Source organism: Sus scrofa, chromosome 2 (genome assembly GCF_000003025.6).
Source record: "Sus scrofa isolate TJ Tabasco breed Duroc chromosome 2, Sscrofa11.1, whole genome shotgun sequence".
NCBI lineage: Eukaryota > Metazoa > Chordata > Mammalia > Artiodactyla > Suidae > Sus > Sus scrofa.
Window position 1 is genome coordinate 136,874,795 of NC_010444.4, and position 15,823 is coordinate 136,890,617.

The 15,823-nt window shown below is 43.7% G+C and overlaps 1 protein-coding gene across 5 annotated transcripts in view; it reads left to right on the plus strand.

The window, feature by feature from the left end:
- Positions 1–15,823, plus strand: part of SEC24A (SEC24 homolog A, COPII coat complex component) — a 118,783-nt gene that overhangs the window by 41,396 nt on the left and 61,564 nt on the right. The window contains exon 1 of one of the 5 annotated variants that reach the window (XM_021078134.1): positions 9,078–9,673. The exons of 1 other annotated variant lie outside the window; for it this stretch is intronic. In XM_021078134.1, coding sequence (XP_020933793.1) covers positions 9,436–9,673 — 238 coding nt within the window. In that variant the 5' untranslated portion in view covers positions 9,078–9,435. 5 annotated transcript variants of the gene reach the window in all.

Here is a 15,823-nt window from a genome sequence, read left to right on the forward strand (position 1 = left end):
CCAGCCTCAGGAAACGCCTTACTCATGGGTCCTCCCTTCGTGCTTGTCATTCCTCTGCCAGAACGTCTTCCCCAGATTGCTCCTCTCCTTCCTGCTAACATCTACACACTCTTCCCATGTCAGCACAGGTCCCCATCTCTTATCAAAGCCTCCCTCTCAGGCTTGGTTAAGCCCTCCTTTACAGGCTTCCCAGCAACTGTACAATTTGCCATATCATTGAAGCTATGTTGCTTATAATTGTACAGTTAAATTTGTATGATTATTTATCTATAGCTTTCCCCAACAGATATTCTATCAAGGTTCCTTAGGTCAAGAACCACATCTGCCTTTTCCGCTCTTGAATCCATTTTCAGTGCCTGGCATACAATAGGTGCATAATATATATGAGCAAGTGGGAGTTCCCGTTGTGGCGCAGCAGAAATGAATCCGACTAATATCCATGAAGATGTGTGTCGGATCCCTGGCCTCATTCAGTGGGTCAGGGATTGTGGCATTGCCGTGAGCTGTGGTGTAGGTTGCAGACATGGCTCGAATCCCACGTCGCTGTGGCTGTGGTGTACACTGGCAGCTGCAGCTCCAATTTGACCCCTAACCTGGGAACTTCCATATGCCAGGGGTACGGCCCTAATAAAAAAGAAAAAAATGTATATGAGCACATGATTCATTCATAATATGAAGGACTCCTAGGTACATTTTTGTCCTCAAAGGGGTTAAAGAATTTCCCTAGAGTCCAGGATCTAAGTCGGAGGAGCCTGCTGTTCCAGTTCACATTCCCTCTATTCTTCTTTCCACTTACCTATCTTGTCTGGTTTAATAAATACTTTTACGTGGCCTGCAGCATTTCACCGGGCTCCTCAAAATTACTCCTCGGCTCTTTTCCTGCAATGCCTTCTTCCCTGATATTCCTGCCATTTTAGTCAGCCTTTAGATAAAAATCTAAATTATAATCCTGCTGGCTTCAGCAACAGATCGTAAAATGACTAGGAATGGGGGATGACAATAAGCAAGTCACAGTTTCTTTCCTCGAGGACCTCATAGTTTGGCAGAGAGAAGTGTTAGGCCACAACTAACGACAAAAGAAGGTGGGAAGAAAGAAGGGAAAACAAAGTAGGAACCTGAGGTGTGTGCGAAGGAGTGGAGAGGCAGGAGATATCAGTGTTTGAGGAGACTCTTAAATCCCCAAACATTATTCTTGATCCTTATTGTTATAAAAGTAATACATAATCAGGGTTAAAAAAAAAAAAACAGTTTGGAGGGGTTCCCGTAGTGGCGCAGTGGTTAATGAATCTGATTAGCAACCATGAGATTGCCGGTTCGATCCCTGGCCTCGCTCAGTGGGTTAAGGATCCAGTGTTGCCATGAGCTCTGGTGTAGGTCATAGATGCGGCTCGTATTCGCGTTGCTGTGGCTGTGGTGTAGGGCGGTGGCTACAGCTCCGATTAGACCCCTAGCCTGGGAAACTCCATATGCCATGGGAGCAGCCCTAGAAAAGGCAAAAAGACAAAACAAACCAACAAAAAACCTGTGTCCTCATGGATATTAGTTGGGCTCATTAACCACTGATCCACGACAGGGACTCCCGATAGCTGCATTTTTAATATAGCATAATAATTAAGAGTACAACCTCTAGTCTCAGACTATGGTTTAAGATTATTAGCCACTGGAAGTTTCAGTTCCTGCACATATAAAATGGTGATGGATTAATATTCAGAAGGGATAATATGTAATAATGAGAGAATAACATTCTGAAAGGAATAGAGATGAGAAAAGCACAAGGCAAGTATCATGGTTTGACTAAAAAGATTTCAACTACCTAGGACCTGGACTCCCAAATTATAGAGCTTTTGTAGGTTGTGAACAGCATAGGAACACAGTCGGAGTCATATTTTTTATTATTATTTTTACTTATTTATTTATTTGTCTTTTGTCTTTTTAGGGCCACACCTGTGGCATGTGGAGGTTCCCAGGCTAGGGGTCTAATTGGAGCTGGAGCCGCTGGCCTACACCACAGCTACAGCAACGCCAGATCCGAGCCCTCTGTGTGACCTACACCACAGCTCACGGCAACACCGGATCCTTAACCCACTGAGCTAGGTCAGGGATCAAACCCGCAACCTTATGGGTCGTCGTCGGATTCGTTTCCTCTGCCCCATGTCAGGAACTCCCAGAGTCCTATTTTTGAACGTTTGCTCTGGCAGCCAAGTGTGGGTTGTGCTGGAACAGGTCAGAACTGAAAGCTAAGATCAGTAATGAGACTGCTGCAATCATGGGGGTCAGAGGTGAGTAACATGGGTGAATGGGAAAAAGAAACAGGCAATCAGTCAGGTGTGAGGAGGTGGAGAGGTTGGAAGCTATACATCATTGATTACATCTTGGTAGCAAAGGTAAAGGAAATAGCAAAGTCCAGGAGTTCCTGTTATGGCGCAGTGGTTAATGAATCCGACTAGGAACCATGAGGTTGTGGGTTCGATCCCTGGCCTTGCTCAGTGGGTTAAGGATTCAGCATTGTCATAGGCTGTGGTGTAGGTCACAGAAGCGGCTCGGATACTGCGTTGCTGTTGCTCTGGCGTAGGCGGGCAGCTATAGCTCCAATTAGACCCCTAGCCTGGGAACCTATATATGCCACAGGAAGCAGCCCTAGAAAAGGCAAAAAGACCAAAAAAAAAAAAAAGAAAAAGGAAAAGAAAAAAAGAAATAGCCAAGTCCAAAGTTTTAACTTGGATTAGCGAGTCAGATCTTCACTACAGCCACTTTACTGCAGGCCTCCATCCTTTCTGGCCTGCGTTACTGCAACAAATCTTTCCCCACCAATTATCCTCTCAACTGTTAGACTGATTTTTTTTTTTTTTTTTTGGTCTTTTTAGGGCTGCGCCTGCGGCACATGAAAGTTCCCAGGCTAGGGATCCAGTCAGAGCTACAACTGACAGCCTATGCCAGGGTCACAGCAACACAGGATCTGATCTGCATCTGCGACCTACACCCCAGCTCTTGGTTACACTGGGTCCTTAGCCCACTGAACGAAGCCAGGGGTCAAACCTGCATTCTCATGGATGTTGGTTGGGTTTGTTAACCACTGAGCCACGACGAGAACTCCCTAGACTGATTTTTTTTTTAATGGATTCATCTTAAAGAGTGAAATTCTTCAATTGTTTCCCAAAGTCTGTAAACTGTTTCTAGTGCTTTTATAAAGCTCCTGTTGCTTTGGCCCCCTCTCTCTCCTACCTCATCTTGTGCCCTTCTGCCTGGCTCATCACAGCAAACCCATTCCTGTCTCTGGCTTTTGTAGATGCTGTTCCCTTTGCCCAGGGGCCTTCTTCCCATCTTCTCCCTTTGTATTGCTAGCTTTCTTGTCCTTCAGATCACAGCTTAAATGTTATCTTCTGTCCTAACCATCCTACCCAAATCAGGTCCCTGCTTCCTATTTTTCTGTCTCACCACCAATACTTCAACAGCACTCGCCAAATTAGAAGTTTAAAAATACATATTTGGGGAGTTCCCATTGTAGCTCAGCAGTTATGAACCTGACTAATACCCATGAGGATACAGGTTCAATCCCTGGCCTTGCTCAGTGGGTTCAGGATCTGGCATTGCCGTGAGCTGTGGTGTAGGTCGCAGACACAGCTCAGATCTGGCGTTGCTGTGGCCGTGGTGTAGGCCAGTAGCTATATGTATATAAGTTTACATTTTTATTGTATTTCCTCCACTGTAAACTCCACAGAAGGAAGAGACCCTGTCTGTCCTGTGATGTTTTTGCTTGGTACCTGACAAATGGAAGGCATTTAATCAGTATTTGTTGAATGAATGAATGAATGAATGAAGGAGGAAGATGGTGAGGTCATTCAGTAGACAGTGCAATGAAAAGGTGGGTGTAGAGGGGAATTTGTATCTCAGATCTCTGATACTGTGGCGCCACGGTGTGCATAGAGGGGGTTGGGGCAGAGGAATATATTTAGAAGTAAGAGAGGAAAAAGAGGAGCTCCTGGCGTGGCTCGGTGGAAACGAATCCGACTAGGAACAATGAGGTTGAGGGTTAAAAAAAAAAAAAAAAAAAAAACCAGTTTGGAGGGTTTCCCGTAGTAGCGCAGTGGTTAATGAATCTGAATAGGAACCATGAGATTGCCGGTTCAATCCCTGGCCTCGCTCAGTGGGTTAAGGATCCGGTGTTGCCGAGAGTTGTGGTGTAGGTCACCGACGCATCTTGGATCTGATGTTGCCGTGGCTGTGGCATAGGCTGGCAGCTGTAGCTCTGATTTGACCCCTAGCCTGGGAATCTCCATGTGACATGGGTGCAGCCCTAAAAACCAAAAAATAAAAAAAAAAGAAAGAAAGGAAAGAGAATTGGCCTTTGATATTGTCCCTCCAGTGCTACCAGGGGAGATAGAGCCTGACCAGAGGCTGACACTTTCATCTACTCCTCCAGATCAGTATCAGATGGGACACAATGTAACATAATAGTTAAGCATCTAAAAGAATCAGAGAATAACTGTTTAGAAACAAGTGCTAGCAATGTGGTTTAGACTACAAGTGCAACATGAACTTATAGCAGTGAATTAGGAGGGACAAATTATTCAGAACAGAAGATTAGACGAGATGACACTTTTAATTTATCCATTCAAAACTGTTACTGAACACCTGTTAAGTGTGAGGCCCTGAGCCAAGTGCTGTGAATACAGAGGTGAATAGGACACAGACTCTAGCTGCTACAGTCTAAACGAGGAGACAGATAGGAAATAAAAATGATTACCTTAGAAGTGTCAGGATATGTATAGGATTTTATTCTACTGAGTAAACATAAACATTGATAAACATAAAAGCAAATGTACATCAATGATAAGTTCTGTGAAGAAAAAAATCAGGGTAAGGGATAGCAAGTGAGCAGGAGGGTATACTGTTGCATACAGTGTTCTGAGAAGGCCGTGCCCTGTGCCATAATGTGTCTTTTGAATAAAAGCTGAACGGGTGAGAGATTGAGCTAGATGGGTGTCTTGGGGAAGAGCATCCCAGGTAATTTTTTAAATATTTATTTATTTATTTAGCCTTTTTTTTAGGGCGGCACCTGCGGTGTATGGAAGTTCCCAGGCTAGGGATCAAATAGGAGCTACAGCCGCTGGCCTACACCACAGCTACAGCAACATGGGATCCGAGCCACGTCTTCCACCTACACCACAGCTCACGGCAACACCGGATCCTTAACCCCCTGAGCGAGGCCAGGGATCGAACCTGCATCCTCATGGATACTAGTCAGGTTCATTACTGGTGAGCCATGACAGGCACTCCCTGGTATTTGAAATAAGTGTTGAATCTGACTCGTGCTTGGGTAGCTGGAGAGATAGCAAGCGTGTCTGGAGTGGCGAGTGAGAGGGAGTGTGGCAGATGGTGAGAAAGAGGTAGTAGGGCCACGTCCTGTGACGCCTTGAAGGCTGTGATTAAGACTTTGGAGTTTACTCAGAATGAGATGAGAAAGGCCATGTAGAGAAACTCGAACTTGATGGAGCAAAGGCAGCAGTTACAGCTTTTAGGGTCTAGGACATCAAATTGGTACTTAGGAGCTCAATTCAAGGTGCAGGATAGATGGGAGAGACTAAACCCAGAAAGACTATCCCTATTTGATTCAAGCGCAAGAGGATAAAAACTACCCAGAGGGGGCAGTGAGAATGGCAAGGACTACACAGCGATGAACAGTTTTCAAAGAAAGCCATGGGATTTGCTGGTGTGGTATGGGGTGCATGTACTGTCATGTGGCTTCAGAGCTACTGACTTCAGGTACAAACAGATGTCATGTCAGAGGCAAATGAGGCCAAGGGAACTGTTCCCAAAACGGAGCCACAGAGGAGTTTCAGAACAAACCTGCTGTTTGTAATCGAAACTAGTTGTTTGTTTGAAATAGAACAAATTTAAAAAACATGAGAAGACTTAAAATAATGTCCCCCATCCTGAAAAGTAAACAGAATTGATCCTGCTTATCAGTGACAATTCAACCGTCAGGAGCAGGCAGGCGGAGTGGACTTAGGCTGATGTGGGCCCAAGTCCACTCCTGCATATCAGCACATTGTATCAGGAAAGCCTGTCTCCCTCTTCTGGGTCAAATAAGTAATTGAATTTAATGACATATTCTTTGTATGGTATGGTTTCCTTACTGAAACACATCAGTGTGGCTTCTTTTCTTGGTTATAATTTTCTTAAATAGGGTTGAAAGCTCTGAAAATAATGTGCAGAAAATCTGGGACACAGATATATGCGAAGGAGCACAGGGAGTTGCCTGGTGGCTCAGCAGGTTAATGATTTGGTCTTGTCATTGTGGCAGCTTAGGTCGCCACTGTGACCCAGGTTTGATTGCTGACTCAAGAACTTTCACATGCTGCAGGTATGGCAAAAAAAAAAAAAAAAAGACACAGAAAGGGGCACATGTGGTGAGGGGTCCTGTTGTTCTAGAAAACAAGGATAACAAAATAGAATATACTATGTTATTGTTATTTTTGCTTTTTTCGGGCTGCACCTGAGGCATATGGAAGTTACCAGACTAGGGGTCGAATCAGAGCTGCAGCTGCCAGCCTACACCACAGCTACAGCAGCAGGTGATCTGAGCGGCCTCTGTGACCTACAGCACAGCTCTTGGCAACACGAGATCCTTAACCTATTGAGCGAGGCCAGGGATTGAACCCCCATCCTCATGGATCCTAGTCAGGTTCGTTATTGCTGAGCCTCTAAGGGAACGCCAAAATAGAATGTATTATTGACAATAGTTTAGGAAAGTGTAGGGTAGTGTAAGGTAGACATAGATAACAAAAATACTGATACCCTTAAAAACTGGTAATAATACTAATAATTTTTCAATAAAATTTATGTGGGAACACTTTAAGAAGCCAGAGAAGGATTTGGCAATGTGTGGATAATATTTGGGAGTTCCCGCTGTGGCGCAGCGGAAATGAATCCGACTAGGAACCATGAAGTTTCGGGTTCGATCCCTGGCCTCGCTCAGTGGGTTGGGGATCCGGCATTGCTGTGAGCTGTGGTGTAGATCACAGACATGGCTCAGATTTGGTGTTGCTGTGGCTGTGGTGTAGGCCTGCGGTTGTAGCTCAGATTGGACCCCTAGCCTGGGAACCTCCATATGCCGAGGGTGCGGGCCTAAAAAAAAAAGACCAAAAAATAAAAGGATAAATAAGTAAATAAGTTGTCTTGCTTCAGTTACTTAAAACATACCTCCTACTATTCCTGAGGGCATGCAGATGAGAAATGATGCCTTCTTCCTCGGTATTTTAAAGCTGAGTATATTGAAAATGTAAAAAACATTTGAAAGAATTAACCATAGTTTGTGGGGAGTTTTGCAGGGGTGGGGGGAGGGAGTAATAACAACAACAGGGATAGGATACTTAGGGACCAGTTTTAGAAAAAGCATCGTTTATTTAATGGCAAATTATTTATGTTTATTTAGCCGGATTTAACCAGCAGTTACTTACTTTTTTAAAATGGCTAATGCTTCTTCAACAGTCTTTTTTTTTTTTTTTCTGAACACAGACATTGCTTAAACAGAACAAAGTCCAAAGAAAACTTGATTTAACCAAATCAAACTCCTGTGCCAAGGTCAATACACTAAGATCATTGAAAAGTTGCATTTGGAGTTCCTGTTGTGACGCAGTGGAAATGAATCCGACTAGGATCCAGCAGGATGCAGGTTTGATCCTGGCCTCGCTCAGTGGGTTAAGGCTCTGGCATTGTGGTGAGCTGTGGTGTAGGTCACAGATGAGTTGCTGTGTTGCTGTGGCGTAGGCTGGCAGCTACCACTCTGATTCAACCCCTAGCCTGGGAACTTCCATATGCCACGAGTGCAGCCCTAAAAAGCAGAAAAAAAAGAAAAAAGAAAATAAAGAGAATTAAACCAATGCAAGTTTGAGACCAGGTATAAGGATCTGCTCTTTTGAAGAGCAATACTGATTTTTCAGTCTGACCTCAGGGAGGTTCAGTTCTGAGGATTTTCTGTTTAAGCCACTGAGAGGCTTGTGTTTTTGTCTGTTTTCAGGTGTTCTTGGGATATATGATTTGGGATTTTGTTATAGGGGCTCTCAGCTGAAAACAGTTGGATGAAAATTATCATCTTCATCCCAAAGAAGACTTCGTACTTGTATCTTGTACAAGGAGTTTGATTTTTCAGTTTCACACACAGCAAACACATTTTTACACATCTGAGACAGGTGACAGAAAAAGGATAAAGGGTAATAGTTATTTGAATTATTACTGTTCCTTTTTCAGGCCTTAGCAGTTTAGTTCTTACTCTTTTTTGTATGTAATATAACATTTCATAGCAGGCATTTGATTGCAAATGAATTAAATAAGATGTATTTCACCTTTCTCAGGTTTTGGCACCCTAGGCATGACATTTTAATCAACAGTACAAATCTGTTGTTTCAAGAAGCGCTTTATCAATCAGCTCAGAACAGGAAAACCTAAGTATAATGAAGGTGGCTAAGATGAGGATTGAGATCATTAGTTAACTATGTTGTCTAATTACTCCAGTTTCTACCTCCCTTTGGCCTCAGAAGTAAAAAGTCAACTTGCCAAAAAAAAAAAAAAAAAACCCTCGTTGCCTGAAAAGGCAGTTTGTTGCACCTTACTGTAAACTCTTAGAAGAGGAACTAAAACTGCCATTTAAATAAGATGTTAATGAGATTTGGGGTGACTATGCTATGAATCAGCGAATTTGAAAACTAAAATTACTTCTGAATCCTCCGGTCAAAAAGCAAAGGCCTCCTCTTGGATTTGATTACTTTTACCATATGTGCATAATTAACCACCCCTTTAAAAAATTTCCTTACAATTTACACCTGTAATATGACGAAATATGAAATACTGCGACGAACATTAATCGGTCCAGCTATCCGAGGTATAGTCTCAGCAGGGGATGATGATGTCTGTCGTCTCAGCTCATCTTCACAAAAACTAGAGAAGAGGAACTGTCCATCCCACCCCTTGAAAGCTGCCACTGAAGCCGGGATTGCGCTTGGATCCCGGCAGTGCCGGCGAGATGACGTTCACGCGGTGGGGATTTCCGTATCGGTGACACGCCACTTCCGGTCGCTGGTGAGAATCAGTGACGTGGCAGGCGCGGCCAAGCACGGTCCTTCGGGCCGGGACACCCGGAGCAGTCAGGTGGCTTCTGGGCAGCCCCACAGGGAGAGAAGAGCTCACCGGCGGCGACAGCGGCGGCGGAGGGGGGAGAGGCCGGAGCCGGAAGTGCCACGTGTCCCGATTGCGCCTGCGCGGCCGGCGGCTGACAGGCAGTTCCGGCTGGGGCCTCCCTCGGTCTCTCTCCGCTCGGCTGCTTCCTCCCAGCCCGGCGTTCCCGGCCCGGCCGGCACGACTCTCGAGCCTCAGCACCCAGGCCAGGCCATGGCCGCCGGCGGGCTGGGGAGACTGTGGCGCCATGCCTAGGGCTTTATGCGCCTCCGGCTCTCTCTCCCTGCACCAGCCCTAAGTCGTTGGCCCCCTCCCTCCGCTTCCAGCAGTGGTCTTTCGGGTCGGCTTGGCGCTGTCGCAGACCCCGACCAGCCCCTTCCAGTCCCGACGAACACCGTCGTCATGTCCCAGCCCGGGATACCGGCCTCCGGCGCCGCCCCCACGGGCCTCCAGGCCCAGAACGGGGCCGCCCCAGCCTCGGGGTCTCATTACAGCAACGGTAAGTGCCGCTCAGAGGGGGCGTGGGGGCGGGAGGACGACCAAGTTCGGGCCCCCGGCTCGAGTTGACCTTTGGTTGCTGCCGCCGCCTGAGGCGACCGAGGAGGGGAGGGTGACCTCTCTGCCGGGGTCGGGAGCGGCTCAGGGTGCGAGGCCCCGCCACGGAGACCGCGGCTCGTCTTAGTGTTTCGTTTTTCATTATTTATTCATTCGTTCAGCAGACAGTTGTTGAGCCCTTGCTGTATGTAACGTCCAGGGTTTACGTGAGTGAGGAATACGGAGGCGGGCCGTACCTCACAATTCGCATCCAAGGCTCATAGTGTCTGTTTATGTGCCTTTCCCCTCCGCGCCGCCTCACTCACGTCTCGTAGAGAGCAGGATTTGGGGTTTGATTCATTCCAGTTCCGCAGTGGGGTGGGCGTCATACTCAGTGTGAATTGGCGGAGATGAACGAGTGAGTGCATGTTTTGGGGAGACCTCTTTAGGGCCCGCTCATCTCTCCCTGAACCTTCCCCGAATTGTAGTTAGGCCACCTGTTGTGGTTTTCAGCTTCGAAACAACTAAGTTAAGGGGAGGATCTGTTCAATTTCCAGAGGTCTTTAGATCACTGGGGAAGCGGTTGTACACGTCTCTGAACCTCTGACCAGAGTGTGCATGTGGCACTATAATTTTTCATTGGGTATGAGGCTGTCTTCTAATTGTGTACCCCTTCTAGGATTCTTTGAATTGTCCTATATTGTGATTTACTAAGTTTGCTATAATTGCTATTATTATATAAGACGTTTTCTGCCAACAGTTTGCCAAGTCACTAGTTTACTTGTAAAACTTTGGTTCTTGGAAACAAGTAGTAGAATAATTCTAAAATGCTTAATTGCCCGTTGGAATCTAAGATTGCTGGCAAGTTGGAGAAGATAGCCAATGACTAAAATAGCTACACTCTATTTTAGAGACTACTGTTTTCTCTACAAAGAAGGCCCTAAAAGACTTTTAAAAATGTGTGTGAGTAGGCAGGTATGTAGGCAGAAGCAAGAATCAGTGGGGGTAAGCCCTGAAATGGTGTTAAGTTGAATCAGTTTTTCTTTCTGAGATTTACAGTGACAGATTATGTAAACTACATTTTATTTTAGGCTGTTTAATTATATTTTCACTGAGAATGAAGTGATTTTAAGACGTTCACTTTAAGATCAAAAACTTAAGCAAGATGTCGTATGATTATGGCTTTTTCTTATAATCTATAAATTGCAACTTTACATGAGCTTTAAATGGCAAATCCTGCAAATATGGTTGTAAATTTATATATAGGTATAGTTTTGATAATTTTGAAATGTTAAAGCAATTTAGCTACTATATATACTGTATTGGAGATGTCACTATATTGATTTGATCCAGTCCGGTAGACATTTATTGCATACCTAAGTTCTGTCCTTAGAAATATAAAAGAGAGTAAGAAAAGAGTCCCTGTACACAGGTTGCTCAAACCATTTAGCGAGTCAGGTAGGAGAGGAAATCATAGGACTGCAAATATGTACCCCTCCCCCATTTTAAAAAATGTTTCAGGTGTACAGCATTATAATTATAACATCTGTATACACTACAAAGTGACCGCCGTCACAAGTCTATTCATTGTCTGTCACCACACACTTGACCCCTTTACCTATTTCACCCACCTCCCCAACCCCCTTGCCCTTGGTAACCACTAATCTGATCTCTGTATCTATGAAATTATGAATTATTTCTTCTGTTCCATATATGAGTGAAATTATATGGTATCTGTCTTTGTCTGCTTATTTCACTTAGCATAAGACCTTCAGGTTCCATCCGTGTTCTTGCAAATGGCAGGATTTCATTCTTTTTATGGCTGAGTAGTAGTCCATTGTGTGTATGTACACATCTTCTTTATTCATCCACTGATGGACAGTTAGGTTGTTTCCATATCTAGGCTGTTGTAAATAATGCTGCATTGAACACTGGGGTGCATATATCTTACTGAATTAGTGTTTTTGTATTCTTAGGATAAATGTCCAGAAGCTGGGTCATATGGTATATACCCTTGTTTAAATATAAATTTGACAGTCTTTTTATAAGCCTCATTTCTATAGCTTTTTGTAAAAGTATTCACAGTAAAATGGCTAATGTCTTGTATTGGGTTCCTTTATTGTTTATCTCATGAAGAGAGTAGGGATGTAGAGACTTGAAGGGGAGGGTATTTCTCTAGAAGATAAAAAAAAAGGTTTAGTGTTAGAATCTCATTTCTTTGGTCAACTCTTTTTAGGTACTTATTGCTGCTTAAATATTCTATTCAATACTCTTTTTTTTGGTTTTTTTTAGAGGTGCAGCCATAGCATATGGAAGTTCCCAGGCTACAGGTTGAATCGGAGCTGCAGCTCCTGACCTACAGCACAGCTCATGGCAACACTGGATCCTTGACCCACTGAACAAGGCCAGGGGTTGAACCCGCATCCTCGTGGATACTAATCTGGTTCATGACTGCTGAGTCCACAAAGGGAGCTCCCCTATTGAATACTCTTAAGCTTTAGGTTTAATGTAGCTTCCTTAAATTATGCACTACAGTTCAGTTCAATCTTTATGTTTTTTTAGATTATAATAGTCACCTTTTTCATTTTTCTCTAACTTGATTTCATATTATATAATGTCATTATATTACAGAATGCCTCGCACGCCTAAACATTTCTTTCTGTGGTAGACTGCACTGCACTCCATTGGTTATCTAGACATGTTTTTTTTGAAACTCTGTGTAGATTTGTGTACATTTATTTCTTTTGCAGAAATTGACAATGAAACTGCAAGACTACTTAAACTGGCAGATCTTATCTGATTACCGTATAAGCAGACTAAAGGCAAATCTTGACTCCCACTTTTAATTAGCTGCTGCTTTTGTTGTTGTTGTTGTTGTCTTTTTAGAGCCATGTTTGCGGCACATGGGAGTTCCTAGGCTAGGGGTCGAATTGGAGCTGTATCTGCCGGCCTACACCACAGCCACAGCACCACCAATTCCAGGCCATGTCCGCAACCTACACCATAGCTCATGGCAACGATGGATCCTTTACCCACTGAGCGAAGCCAATCGAACCTGTGTCCTCATGGATGCTAGTCAGATTCGATTCTGCTGAGCCATGAAGGGAACTCCAAGATGGGCTCACTTTTGACTTCTTTTTTTTCCTGGTGACTTTTTCTGTGAACTTTTATACAATATTATCAGCGAAAACAAGAGAATATGGGGAGGGGTTGGACAGCAGTTTAATGCTAGACTTGTGCTCATATCTCTATTTTAGACAGGACAGAAATGTAAATTTCTTTTCGTTTTACTGTGAGGTAAACCATATTTATGGTTGTGTGCTTTTAACATAGTAAGTCTTTGTCATAATCGAAGTATGCTAAGACTAAAATTGGCATATGGTCTATAACATTGATTGTTGTGGCTGAGTTCCCTTTAATGTTTTCATTGGGGGCCGTCTTTAGACTGCCATGACTCTTTGCATTAATACCTCTAATAGAATTTATCGCATTAAATTTCCTGTTAGTCTCTACTAATAGACTGGGAGCTCCTGAAATTATGAGTAACAATAAGAAGTAAATTTTCTTGCGTACTTACTCTATGCCCAGTCCCTGTACTAGGTTGCAGTACATGCATCATTACATCTAATCTACACAACAGCCCAATGAGGTAAGAACTGGTAGGTTTACTGACAAGGAGACTGAGATGAGTGGTCAAGCAGCTCATTCAAGGTCACACAGCTGATTTGTTTTGGAACCTAGATTTAGACTAGGCAGTCTTAACCACTTTTTCAGCTTATTTGGTAGTTATCTCTGAATCAAAGATCAGACCCTTCTCTTTGGTTTCTTTATGTAGGTAGATGCATATAATTACGGTAAGTATTTGCTGAAACTTTTCAAAATTGCCACCTAATTTATTTTCCTTTGGATTATAATTAATACATACCCTGACCCTCACTTTTGTTCGTATTGAGTCCTTTTCTTTGCTATTTCAACATCACATTGCATAAATGTCTTCTAGACTCTGAAATTACTGGTATCCCCACTTTGATTCTTATCATTTGTTCTTCACTTTTGATTGCTTTCTGTTGTCTTTTTTTTTCTCTTTTGTCTTTTTTAGGGCCGCACCCGCAGCATATGGAGGTTCCCGGGCTAGGGCTCAAATCCGAGCTGTTGCCACCGGCTTACACCACAACCACAGCAACGCCAGATCTGAGCCGCGTCTGCCATCTACACCACAACTCATGGCAATGCCAGATCCTTAACCCACTGAGCAAGGGCAGGGATGGAACCTGCAACCTCAAGGTTCCTAGTCGGATTTGTTTCCGCTGCGCCATGAGAGGAACTCTTTGTTTTCTTAAAGCCCTCACTCTTAGTGACTGATCCACAAGTTGTACTCCTGCGGTAGCATCCATTTGTTGCACTTGTAGTTTGAATTGTTCAACTCTTTTAAGTGATCAGAGTGTATTTAGATGTGTGTGAGGAGGTGCTAAGTCAGTTCCCCCTCCCCTCAGCATTTAACTTACCCTTCAAACATGTTGTATTTAAAGGCACATTCACAGAAAGAACTTTTCAGGGTTTAAGGAACACATTGCTGTGTAATTCCTGATGTTTTATATGTTTCGTTGGTTTGTTTTGCTTTTTAGGGTCACATCTGTCGCATATGGAGTTTCCCAGGCTAGGGGTCTAATCGGAGCTGTAGCTGCCAGCCTCCACCACAGCCACAGCAGTGTGGGATCTGAGCCGTGTCTTCGACCTACACCACAGCTCACGGCAACACCGGATTCTTAACCCACTGAGCAAGGTCAGGGATCAAACCTGCATCCTCATGGATACTAGACACATTCGTTTCTGCTAAGCCACGGCGGGAACTGCATGCTGATGTTTCTGAATCCTTGGCTTCTTTTCTGTGGCTTTTATTATACTTTCATGTAGGACACCATAAGTAATAGAACCAGATTCAGGGAAGCCTTGAATTATCTTAAATTAGTCATTCAATTGGATTCATGAATGATAGGTTTGGAAAGCATATATTGTCCCTGGCAAATAGGAGTTCAGTATTTATTAACTGAATGGACTGCGTGAATGAATTGCTTAAGAATAGGAAATTTCAAAAGTTTGTTTTACTTGGAGTGTTAGGGGAAAGGATTCTGAGAGGTATCTTTTCCCCTTACTGTTAGACTTATGTGAAAGGTTTAGTTTATTAAGCGTGTTCTTGTGAGTGTTCAGTAGACTTTCTTGAAGAAACTTGTGAACTTTTTGTATTCATTGAGATAGTGTCAGAACTGTCTTTTAATTTTTACATACTAGATTTTATGGATAATAATTTCATGTTTATAAATCAGTGGTTTCTAAAGTGCATTAAGTTCATTCTGAAGTATGTGAGAATCACCAGTACATGAGATTTTTACTAATACAGATTCTGGGATTCCACTGAATCCTGTGGAATAGGAATTTACAAAAGTAGAACCTCTTTTACCTTTGTTTCTGAACCTGCTGGTTGGATAATTGAGAAGCAGCCTCCTGCATTTATTTATTTATTGGCTGCACCCATGTCATGGGGAATTTCCAGGGCCAGGGATCAAACTCGCACCACAGCAGCGACTCAAGCCGTGAGCTCTGGTATGGGTCACAGGTATGGCTCAGATCCCTCATTGTTGTGGCTGTGGCTGTGGTGTAGGCTGGCAGCAGCAGCTCCAGTTTGACCCATAGCCTGGGAACTTCCATGTGCTGCAGGTGCAGCCCCCGCCCAAAAAAAATATCACGGTAGTGTATTCTGGATCCCTTTAAAAATCTCTGATCCATTATTTTGATGGGTTACATAATTTATTAATGACTTCAGAATAATATAGTTAAAATCCATTTAGTGAAAACTTTGTTAAATATTTACTACTATACTTTTTTTTTTTTTTTTTTTTTGCTTTTTAAGGCTACACCCAAGGCACATGGAGGTTCCCAGGCTATGGGTCCAATCAGAGCTCCGGCTGCCAGCCTACGCCAGAGCCACAGCAACATCAGATCCAAGCTGCATCTATGTCCTACACCACAGCTCATGGCAACGCTGGATCCTTAACCCACTGAGCAAGGCCAAGGATCGAACCTGCAACCTCATGGTTCCTAGTTGGATTCGTTTCCA